Below are 11,966 nucleotides of genomic sequence, written 5' to 3'. Positions count from 1 at the left end.
AAACAAAGGTGCCGGGGATGGAGGCAGAGTGCTGACCTCCGTGTATTAGGCCCTGATTCAACAACCCCCAGCACCACAAAAAGCCAAAATAACAAAAAACTGTCCTATGTCATGAGTCTGAGCGTCATCAATCTAGGTGGGAGGTTGTTCTGGCCATGGCTGACCTCACCCACATGCCCAGGGGACCTGGCTGTTCATTGGCCTTGGCTGGGGTGCCTGGAGCAACCATCTCCCCAGGCAGCCTGGCCTGCCATGAGGTCATGGCGGAAGAAGTGCGAGGTGGAGGGTGAGCCTGATCACACCAGCGCTCTCCTGTTTGTTGACAACCTACTTGGAACAAAGGCAGTCACAGGGCTGAGCCTAGGGCCAGGGTAAAAGGGGAATGACAGGTTGCATGCCGGTGATACAAGGCAGGTAAGAAAGGGGGGTCCATTTTCACAGTCTTACCACACTCAGTATTGGGAACTGAAGACAGCAGACTTTACCAAAGAATAGTCATTGGCCTGGTGTCATGGGGAACTCAATGAACAAGTTAATTCTATCTGGGTTCCTAACATTTTGATGAGCATCATGTACAGAAAAAGGTTTTTTTGAGCTGGGTGTGGTGGTCCACACCTATAATCCCAGCACTTGGGAGTCTGAGACAGGATGGTCACAGAGAGATTTAAGCCCAGCCTCAGCAATTTAGACCCTCAGCAACTTAGGGAGGCCCGGGCTGGGGGTATAGCTCAGAGATAGAAGGCCCTGGGTTAAGCAAAGCAAGGTGGTACATACTTGTCATCCCAATACTTGGGAGGCTAAGACAGGAGGATAAAAGGTTCATGGCCAGCCTCAGCAACTTATGGAGGCCCTCTGCAACTTAATGAGATCCTGTTTCAAAATAAAATAGGTGCGGGAATATAGCTCAAAGGTAGAATGCCCTGGGTTCAATCTCCAGTACCCAAAACAAAAGGCTGCTTTAAAGATTTGCAAAGTCCTTGAACAGTGGCATTTATACTTAAGATTTACTTTATTAGGGGTGGGGAAGGGTTAGGAGACAGGGAAGTTTTTGTAGCCCCAGTTCATTATCGGTGGCTCCCCAAATCATAGCTATTCTAGTTTCACAAAAGCCCTGCTGAGTCTGGAAGGAAAGTGACATCAGGTTGGGACCGAGAAATGCCTGTTGGTTGGACAGCATCCTTTCTGCCGGGCCAGCGGGGGTCAAGGAGATGATGAGTGCTTTGTCCTAGGGGAGTCACACAATATGTTCAACTTTAGAAGTGAGTGACTGTTAGGGAAGCTCAAAATTAGAAAAAAAATACAGTGAAGGGAAGGGAAGAATTCATTGTAATTTTAAGAAGTAATGTGGATGCTCTGATGTAGATTTGTGGAATCTTCATGTTGCTGTTTTTTGTGAGACAAGTAATAATTAGTAGCCTGCATTATTGTGTAAGTGAAGGAAAGCCAACCCTGGGGAGCTAGAGGGGTCCACGGGAAATCCCGCTGCATCAAACAGAAGCTGCTGCGTGCTCTCTGCTCGCTCTTCTACTGGATCCGCACCTAGGAATTTTGCAGCGGACTGGAGATTGGAAGAGAACACTTGGGTACATGATTGATTTCCCTCATTTTAGCTCCTTGTCCATGGAGCAAGGTATTAATGAGCTCAAGCAACAACAAGGGCGACCTCGTGCTGATGTACAGAACCTACCCATCAAGTGCAGAAAACCCACAAAAAACACAGTTCTCCTCTGGGGCATGAACAAGACGCTGAATATCAAACCTGCACCTCAGATGCACACAGTACTATCTCCAAATAAAAGAGCCTAGAGGTTTTTTGAGAATATATCTTTCAGATTTCCTGACGGCCACTCCTCAGTATTTGGGCAGCAGCCTTATTTGGAGGGCCAGGAAGCTTATTCATCTGAGTTGCGGAACCATATTAAAAGTATCTAAACTGGTCTACCAAGTGGTAGATACTTGTTATTTGCTTCTTCCTTGCTAAGAGAACTGAGTTTTTTGTTTTTGTTTTTAATGGAAACAGCATGCCCATTACAAGGAATTAGTCATGACTGGTCAAGGCTCTCATAGAACCCTTAACCCCCTGGGGCAGCTGCTTCTTGTCCCTACTTCTATTGCAGATATGTGATCATGCATCCCTATGCCCAGGGAAACATCAGGAGGTATAGGCTGGAAAGTTTGGAAAGATAATGTCTACTGAATAAAAGATCAGAACTTTTGAAGAGAAAGCCTTTGATTCTTTTTGTGAGGATGTATAAGCAGGAGCTTCAGCAACCATTCTGCAACCACAGGGCACCAAGCATGAAGAATACATCACACGCAAGATGGAGGAAGGGAAGGATCAAAAGAGCTTGGGTTAAAGCATCCAGTTATTAATATGGAAGCATATCATTAAAATGTTAGAGCCCGGCGTGTGGCGCACGCTTGTGATCCCAGCATTTGGGAGGCTGAGACAGGAAGACCACGGTTCACAACCAGCCTCAGCTACTACTTAGTGAGACCCTTTGCCACCCAGTGAGACCCTGTTTCAAAATAAAGAATACAAAATAGGGCTGGGGGTATAGCTTGGAGGTAGAATTCCCCTGGATTCCTTCCCCAGTTCCACCAAAAGAAAAAAGAAAAGAGGGAAAAGTGCTCAGAGATCAGTAGACTCTCAATAAATAGCATTGGGAAAACTAGATTGATTCTGTAAAATTCCATTGGCATTTTTCATAGAAATAAAAGAAAAACGATTCTAAAACTCTTATGGAGCTGGGCACCTCAGTGGACACTTGTACTTGGGAGGCTGAGACAGGAGGATCACAGGTTCACTGCCAGCCTCAGCAGCTTTGTGAGGCCATTTGCACCTTAGCAAGACCCTGTTTCAAATATAAAAAATAACATAGGGCTGAGGGTGTATCTCAGAAGTAGAATGGCCCTGGGTTTAATCCCCAATATCACACAAAAAAAAATTATATGGAGCCTGAAAAGACTCCAAATAGCCAAAACAATCTTGAGAAAGTAAAAAAAAAAAAAAAAAAAAAAAAAAAGTTGGAGACATAACACTTCCTGATTTCAAATTATATTACAAAGCTGTAGTAATCAAAATAGTATGATACTAGCATAAAAACAGACACACAAACTGGTAGGGTAAAATAGAGAGCCCAGAGGTAAGCCCACACGTGTACAGTCAACTGATTTTCAACCAAAGTTCTGAGAGATCTGGGCATGGTAGCACATGCTTGTAATCCCAGTACTTGGGAGGCTGAGACAGGAGGATGGCAGGTTCATGACCATCCTCAGCTACTAAGTGATGCCCTCCACAACTTATTGGGACCCTGTTTCAAAATAAAGAATAAAAAATAGGGCTGGGGGTATAGTTCTGAAGTAGAATTCCCCTGGGTTCCATCCCCAGTTCCATGAAAAAAAAAGAAAAAAAGAAAAGTGCCAAGACAGCAATAGACTCTAAATAAACAGCATTGGGAAAACTAGATAGTCACATAAAAAAAATCAAGTTGGACCTTTACCTTATACTATATGAGAAAAAAGCCAACTAAAAATGGATTAAAGACGAAAACATAAGACCTGGGCCACAAGACATTTAGAAGAAAACAGGAAAGTCTCCATGACATTGCTTTCAGCAGTGATTTTTATGACTTGACATTAAAAGCAGAGGTATCAAAAGCAAAAATAAACAAGCAGAACAATATCAAACTAAAACGTTTCTGCACATCAAGAGAAACAACCAGGGATGTAGCTAAGTGGTAGACAGTCTGCCTAGCATGCTTGAGGCTCTGAGTTCAAACCCCAGTTCCAAAAAAAACCAACAACAACAAAAAAAAGAAAGAAACCAAAAAAGAGAACACAATGAAAGGGAAACCTTCAGAATGGGAGAGAATTTTTCTAAACCATATATGCAATAAAGGAATAATAGCCAAATTACATAAAGAAGTCAAACAACTTAATAGCATAAAAGCAACCCAATTTTGTCGAGGGGCTGGGCACAACGGCGCATACCTCAGCAACTTAGACCCTGTTTCAAAATTTAAAAACTAAAAATTAACAGGGCTGGGAGTGTAACTTGGAGGCAAAATGTCCCTGGGTCCAATCCCCAGTTGTGTGTGTGTGTGTGTGTGTGTGTGTGTGTATGTGTGTGTGTTTCTTAGGATTGAACCCAGGGGCATTCTACCTCCGAGCTACACTGCCATCCTGATTTTTTTATTCTTCGTTTTTGAAACAGGGTTTCACTAAGTTGCAGAGGGCCTTACTAAGTAGCTGAGGCTGGTCACAAACCCAGATTCTCCTGTCTCAGCCTCCCAAGTACTGGGATTACATGCGTACACCACCACGCCCAGCTTCAATCCCCAGTTCTAAAAACATAATAAACAAAAATAAAAAGAGAAAAAAGGTCCTGAAAAGACTTCTCTGCAACAAAAACGTACAGATAGCCAATGCGTATATGAAAAGCGATTCGGCGTCACTAATCGACAAGGAAGTTCACCCACAAGATAGCACGCCTGTTAGGGTGACTATCACCAAAAAGCCAAAAGATAACGTGTGCTGGCAACGATAGAAAAGAGAACCCTTGTACACATCGGTGTGAATGCTGGTGTCAGCATAGCCAGGATGTAAAACCAATATGGAAAAATTAAAAGTAAAACTGCCAATGGTTCAGCTATCTAGCTTTTGGGTATAGTGCCAAAGGAAATAAGATTTCTGTCTGTTCATTGCAGCAGCATTCACAATAGCCAGGAACTCAGAGACAACCCAAGTCTCCATATTCACTAGCTTTCTGTTACTGTAACACATACCTGAGATGATCTGTTTATAAGGAGAAAAGGTTTATTTTTTGGCCTGTGGTTTTAGAGTTGGAGTTCATGATCAGTCAGGCCCCTTGCTTTGAGGGGGCTGGTGTGGATGCTGGATGATAATGGTGAGGAGCACATTGTGGAGAAAATGTCTCACTTCATGTCCAGGGTGGGATCCCATTACCCACTTCACGGGCACTTCCCAGTGACCTAAAGAGCGCCCACTAGGCCCCACCTCTTAGAGCCTCCACGGTCTCCTGATAGCACAGCCCTGGGGATCAAGTCTTTAGCATATAGGCTTGGGCGGGGCGGGACTTGAGATCCAAATTATAGCAGTCTCCATCTACAGATGAATGGATAAAGAAAATATAACCTGGCCTGCTGGTGCACACCTGTGATCCTAGTATTTGGGAGTCTGAGATAAGAGGATTGCAGATTCATGGCCAGCCTCAACAACATAGCGCATCCCTGCTTCAAAATAAAGAATCAAATAGGAATGTAGAATGCCCCTGTGTTCAATTCCCAGTATAGGAAAGAAGTAAGTACCCACAAACATACAAATGGAATATTTTCAACCTTCAAAAAGAAAATTCAGCCAGGCGTGGTGGCACACACTTGTAACCCCAACATTCAGGAGGCTGAGACGGGAGGATCATGGTTCTCAGACAGCCTCAGCTACTTAGCGAGGCTCTCCGCAACTTAGTGAGACCCTGTTTCAAAATAAAGAATAAAAAATAGGGCAGGGGGTGTAGCTCAGAGCTCAAATGCCCCTGGTTCCATTCCCAGACCTGCAAAAAAGAAAGAAAGAAAGAAAGAAAGAAAGAAAGAAAGAAAGAAAGAAAGAAAATTCTTCAATATATTTACAAGAGAGATGAACTTTGAAGACATTATGCTCAATCAAATAACCTAGACACAAAATGATAGCGACTACATGGTCTTACTGTATATGAAATCTCTAAAAAAAAATAGTTGAAATCAGCTGGGCATGGTGGTGTACCCTTGTATAATCCCAGTACGTGGGAGGCTGAGGATCACAGGTTAGAAGCCAGCCTCAGCTACTTAGTGAGCCTCTGAGCAACTTAGACCTGTTTCCAAATAAAAAAATAAAATAGGGCTGGGGATGTAGCTCAGAGGTAAAAAGGCACCTGGGTTCAATTCCCAGTACCCCCCCACACACATACACACAGTTGAATTCATAATAACAGAGATGTAAATGGTGGTTTTCTGGGGCTGGGGGATGAGGCAAAAGGAAAATTTTTACCTGTAGTTCAAAGGGTACAAACCTTTAGCCCTAAGGTGAATAAGTACTGGAGACCTAATGTCTAGCATGGCGACCAGTGATGGTTCATGGAAATATTTGGTATACTTGAAATTTGTTAAGAGAGTAGATATCAAGTGCCCTCATCAGTACCTCCACCAACAGCAACAACAACAAAAAGTAATTATGTGATGGGATAGAGCTGATAGTCGGATCCAATCATTTCACAGTACATACACATATCAAAATGTGTGTGTGTGTGTGTGTGTGTGTGTTGCTGATCAGCACCCCCCAGAAATCTGTTAAAATGTCAGCTTCCAGGCATTTGCCCCAGTCACACTAACTGAGAAGTTGCATGGTGGCTGAGAAGATTTGAGAGTCACTGGTCAGGAGGGTCAAATGGAGCAGCTGCCTTGCACAAACACGTGCGCTACCTAAGAAGCTTGCAAAGTAGAGTTTTGACCGGCATTTCTGCAGTGCCCCAAAAGGTGCGAGTTCAACCAGACGTAGGAACCAATGAATTATGAAAGCAGCTCACCTATGCCGGGGGGCTGTCACTCCAGTAAGGGTTGAGGAATGGAGATGGGGGCCGCTGGGAACAAGGGAGCTGGATCGTGGCTTTTTTTTTTTTTTTTTTTTTTTTTTTAATCTGATAGGTGAGAAAATCCGACTCGTTGGTCTGAGCGGCCTTTTCCAGCTCTAACATTCCAAAGACACCAGCTTCGGAAGACTAAATTTTGCAGATCTGGCTGCAACATGCCAACAGGAAATTAGCAGATGCATGGATGCAGGAGCAACAGGTGGAGCGAGCTGAAATTTTACTGAAGTCTGTAAAGCAGCTTCACCGCCCACCAGAGCCAGACCCGGTCTACCCAAAGCAGGCTTTCTCCCCTACTTTACCAGGTGTATGAGGCAGCTGGCTTGCACTTCGGATGTTCATTTATAGAGCGCTAGACGACACCTGCTTGGTGCTGGGCTTGTGCTTTGGGGGTGGTTTTGTTTGGAAAATATTGTTATTTTTAAGTAACATTCAGGCTAAGCCTTCCCATCTTCTTAAGGCATTTTGCCTTCTGAAATAGGCCCCTGGCTGGGCACAGTGATGACGCCTGTAATCCCAGCTGGGATGCTGAGACAGGGAGATCACAGATTCAAGGCCAGCCTCGGTAACCTAGCGAGACCCTGCTTCAAGATAAAATAAAAAGGGCCTGGGAGGGGGAGGGTAAGCTCAGAGGTGGAATGCCCCTAGGTTCAATCCCTAGAGGCATATTTGTTTTTTTTTATTTGTATTGGTGCTTCACAGTTATACATCTTAATGGAGTACAAGACGTTAGAGGCATACATGCACACATCACTCATTTAGCCCTTCCCCAATCCCAGTAGTATATTTAAAATTAAAAAGTGCAGCTTCTTAAGGATCCAAGCCTGCACCTGAAGCAGCTACTCACTGTTATCTTACCTTTTCTCCTCCCCTTTTTTTCTTATTTACTTACTGGGTACTGGGGATCCAACTCAGGCATTCTACCTCCAAGCTACACCCGATTCCTTTATTATTTAAAAGAAGTTGCTGAGGTTGGCCTCACCCCTGTGCTCCTCCTGTCTCAGCCTTCCAAGTACTAGGGTTATAGATGTGCACCACCACCACCTCCACCATCACCCAGAACATGTTGTACTTTTTAAACTGTCCTTCCCGCAGGCTGGAAGGCCCATGAACAGAAGGACCCGCCTCTCCTCTCCTCCACAGGGCTCTTCCTTTATGTAGCTAGGAACACAGGTGGTAAAGACACCATTCCGGAGCCCCGTTTCTCTCCCCTGGCCTCCCATCTGCAGCTCCTCCTTCCTGACTTCGCTGTCACTTGAAGTTAGACAATCCATGCAATCAGTATTCAAACCAGGAAGACTTTGTTAGCTTGAGAATTTATAAAGAGAACCAATAATTGAGATTGGTTAGTTAAATCTGCACTGTGGAATAGAGAATTTTATAATGCTTACTATATAATTAATATATGATCCCAAGAAATATAGAGGAGAGTTCTGTGCTTACTGAACTTTACACCTTCCCTACTAAGGTAACCAAGACAAGATGAAACCCTTAGTATGGTGTGGCTTCAAATCATGTCCCAGTTCTCTCTGGTGTGTCCTCCCCAAACCTTTATCCCATGCCTCCTAACCCCCATTGACTGGTGTGGAAATGGTTGGTGCCCTCTTGTATTGGGTGGGCCCTTTCAACTTTAGAGAGCTCCAATCTTCAGCCAGTTGTGGTGGCACACACCTGTAATCCTAGTACCTGGGAGGCTGAGACAGGAGGGTAGCAGGTTGGAGGCCAGACTCAGGAACTTAGAGAACTTCAGCAACTTAGCAAGACCCTGTTTCAAAAAAATAAAATAAAATAAAAGCCGGGTGTGGTGGCGCACACTTGTAATCCCCATGCTTGGGAGGCTGAGACAGGAGGATCGCGCAGGTTCGAAGCCAGCCTCAGCTACTTAGTGAGGCTCTCAGCAACCTAGTGAGACCCTGTTTCCAAATAAAGTATAAAAAAATAGGCCAGGCGTGGTGGCGCACACTTGTAATCCCCGCACTTGGGAGGCTGAGACAGGAGGATCGCACAGGTTCGAAGCCAGCCTCAGCTACTTAGTGAGACCCTGTTTCCAAAAAAATATATATATAAAAAGGTCTGGGAGTATAGCCCGGAGGTAGAAAGCCTCTGGGTTCCACCCCCAGTACCACCCAAAAAAAAAAATAATAATAATAATAGGTCTGGGAGTGTAGCCCGGAGGTAGAAAAGCCCCTGGGTTCCACCCCCAGTACCACAATAAATAAATAAATAAATAAATAAATAAATAAATAAGGCTGCAGGTGTGGCTCAGATTATAATACCCCAGGTTCAATCACCATGGCAAAAAAAAAAAAAAAGGAAAGAGAAGGAGAAGGACAACAAGGGGAAGTGGAGGGGAGGATCTTTATGATTTCAAGTTGCTCTAGGTTCAGACTTTCCCAGGATTTCACCAGTGTTTTTATTTTTTTTTAATTTTTAATTTTACTTTTTGGTGGTACTGGGGTTCCTGGAAACTCTTCTACCTCCGGGGTGCACTATTTTATATTTTTATTTGGAAACAGGGTCTCAAGCCAGCGCGGCTGGCTTCGAGCCTGTGCGATCCTCCTGTCTCCACCTCCCAAGCGCGGGGATTACAAGCGTGCGCTACCACGCAAGCCCGGCTCACCAGTGTTTCTAACTCCAGCTTTCTCCTCTCTTAATTACACAGAGCTTATAGGAGGTTCCTCCCTTTGGCCAGGGACCATCCATCCCCTGGTACTTCTGGCCTGGGGGTGGGTTTCCTTCCTTGTGACAATCACATTCTCGCCTTTTGTCTCCCTAGTTGAATGGCCCCTCCAAGCTGTAGGACTGAGACAGCGAGTTTTGTCCTGAACCGATTCTTGTAGGAGCAGCAGTTTGCAGAAAGATGCAATTCACAAGAGGATGGCCCCTCTGAGTCATCCCCTAACAACTTGTTCAAAGATCGCAGAGAAGCAGGAGTCTCTCTGTCTGTGTACTTCCTGCTGGACTGGACTGTCTTCCACGGACTTCTGGGTTTCACTGCCACACTGTTTGACAGAAAAGTATATTCTGTTTACGTAGGCCGAATTTAGGAGGAAGTCTCATATTACGCGCTCAGGTTTAACAGAACGTGCAGTATTTTATGTTTGTTTTGTATAGTCCTGGGGACTGAACCCAGGGACACTCTACCTCTTTAGGGGACAGGTGAAAACAAGGTCTAGCTAAGTAGCTGAGGCTGGCCTTGAATCTGTGACCTTCCCTTCTCAGTCTCCCAAGTACTGGGGTTACAGCTGTGTACGACCTGTCCTGCTTGCAGTTTTAATTTATAAAATATGCAATGACGATAACAAAAGCCAGCACTCGCGTAGTTCTTACTGTCTGCTAGGCACTGTCTACGTGTCTTACATCGCATCTTCCAGTTGATCACAGTGGTGCCCTCACTTTCTAGATGGGAGTTCGGGACAGAGGAGGGAGGTGGCTCTGGCCCAGGGCCTTTCCTCTTAACCGCCTTGCCCTACTTACTTTCAAATTGAAGATCTAATTGAAAAAAGGAGATTAAAACCTAGGAGAATAGAGAGACTGAACTACAGTCTGTGCTGGGCGTTATGAGCATAGGAGCTTAGTGGAAAGAGCTGTGGATACAACACCAGAAAAAACACAGCGCCGTGGTGCACAACTATAATCCCTGTACTTGAAAGGCTGTGACAGGAGGATCGCAGGTTCAAAGCCAGCCTCGGTAACTTGGTGAGACCATCAGGAACCTAGCCAGGCCCTATTTCAAAATAAAGAATAAAAAGGACTGAGGGTGTAGCTTGAAGGTACAGTGCCCCTGGGCTCAATCCCCAGTACCACAAAAAAAGAAAGAAAAAGGAAAACTATATCCATTATTACCCTGTTACCCCTCTACAGAATTATTGGAATAATCTGTTTAACAGGGATAAGAATAAGAGTGCTGTATGGAAAAAGTTCCAAGGTCTCGTGTTTGGGGATGACTTTCAGATTTGGCATCTGAAGGTAATACGCTTTTATTTTTGTTTTCAGGGCACTACTTTTGTATGTGAATTATAGAATCCACACTTGGAAACGCTGACAGCCAGTGTCATTACAGCTGAGCCCTAGGAGACACCAAGAAAACCCACGTCTCTGGTTGCATCTTTCAACATGACCGATGCACAGTGAGTACCCCTGGGGCCCGCCCTCTGGACCCGGAGCGCTACTGTGAATCTCCCATGTGCCAAGTATCTTCTAATCAGGCAACCTCTGCATACATTCACTTTAGCAGGAGTTCACAAAATATGGGGGTCAGGGGGACCCTTCAAAAGCGAGAGTCAACACAAGGTTAGGAAATGCTTAGAGCGAAGTCACGAAATGGGAATCACAAGGAATCGTAGAAATCATGAGAGGGGTTTCTAAGGCCAGCAATTCAGCTCTTCGAGGAGAATTGCTTCCAGATTCCCAAACTAAGACACCATGTGGATCAGCCGCTTCCTCTTACCAAGCACCAGCTTGGTACGTGACCCAAGGGTAATTTATTTTGTGCTTTGCCGCTCGATTGTAAAACCACTAACATGAGAAGTACTCTCCTTCTATTATGCCACACAGTCCTGGCCCCTCTAGCGATGAGCCTGGCTGCCCAGCCATCTGGAGCATGAATCCATTATCTGTGGCCACAGGACTGCTGAGTGACAACCAGCCTCAGCGGAATACAACAATAAAGGTTCCTCCCTAGCATGCCTGGGGTGACCAGCTAGATGCCTCTCATCTTGCTTGGGCTCATCCTCCGCCGATGTGGAGCTGGGCTGGCTGTCAGCTGATTTAAGGTCAGTTTCACCCTCCAGTAGGCTGGGCCGGTCACCATCTACTGGTGGTATTGGAGGCACAAGAGTTCAGGGAGAGGCGCATGCCTCTGCTGGTGGCCTGCCTGCTACCATCCCACTGGCCACAAGTCACAGGACTGAACCCAGAATCAAATGTTGGGAAAGATACTCTTCCTTTGACGGGACAGGCTGTAAAGTCACACGACAAAAGGCTGGATTCAAGAAGGGGGCAAGAACAGAGCCATTAGCCAGGCATGGGGGTGCACACCTGTAACCCCAGTACCCGGGCGGCTGAGACAGGAGGATGGCGGGTTGGAGGCCAGTCCATCGACTTAGTGAGATGCTCAACAACCTAGCAAGACCGTGTTTCAAAATAAAAAATAAAAAGGGCTAGGAGTATATCTCAGAGGTGGAATGCCCCTGGATTCAACAATCCCCTGTACCAAAACACACACACACACACACACACACACACACACCGGAGCCATTAGCACATTTTGTCTTCTACACTGTGCCTTATACCCAAGATCGTGAACAGTGGGATCTTCATTCCC

The 11,966-nt window shown here is 45.3% G+C and overlaps 1 protein-coding gene across 1 annotated transcript in view; it reads left to right on the top strand.

Moving 5' to 3' along the window:
- Positions 1 to 260: 260 nt before the first annotated feature.
- Positions 261 to 11,966, top strand: part of TMEM266 (transmembrane protein 266) — a gene marked incomplete at both ends in the record, with an annotated part of 90,785 nt that continues 79,079 nt past the window's right edge. The window contains 4 exons of the mRNA XM_080691666.1: positions 261 to 286; positions 4,881 to 4,953; positions 10,505 to 10,609; positions 10,715 to 10,770. Coding sequence (XP_080547792.1) covers positions 261 to 286; positions 4,881 to 4,953; positions 10,505 to 10,609; positions 10,715 to 10,770 — 260 coding nt within the window. The remainder of the gene's footprint in view (positions 287 to 4,880; positions 4,954 to 10,504; positions 10,610 to 10,714; positions 10,771 to 11,966) is intronic.

Source organism: Muscardinus avellanarius (assembly GCF_963383645.1).
Source record: "Muscardinus avellanarius genome assembly, chromosome: 3".
NCBI lineage: Eukaryota > Metazoa > Chordata > Mammalia > Rodentia > Gliridae > Muscardinus > Muscardinus avellanarius.
Note: the sequence above shows the minus strand (reverse complement) of the source record. Positions and strands in the feature narration are given on the sequence as shown.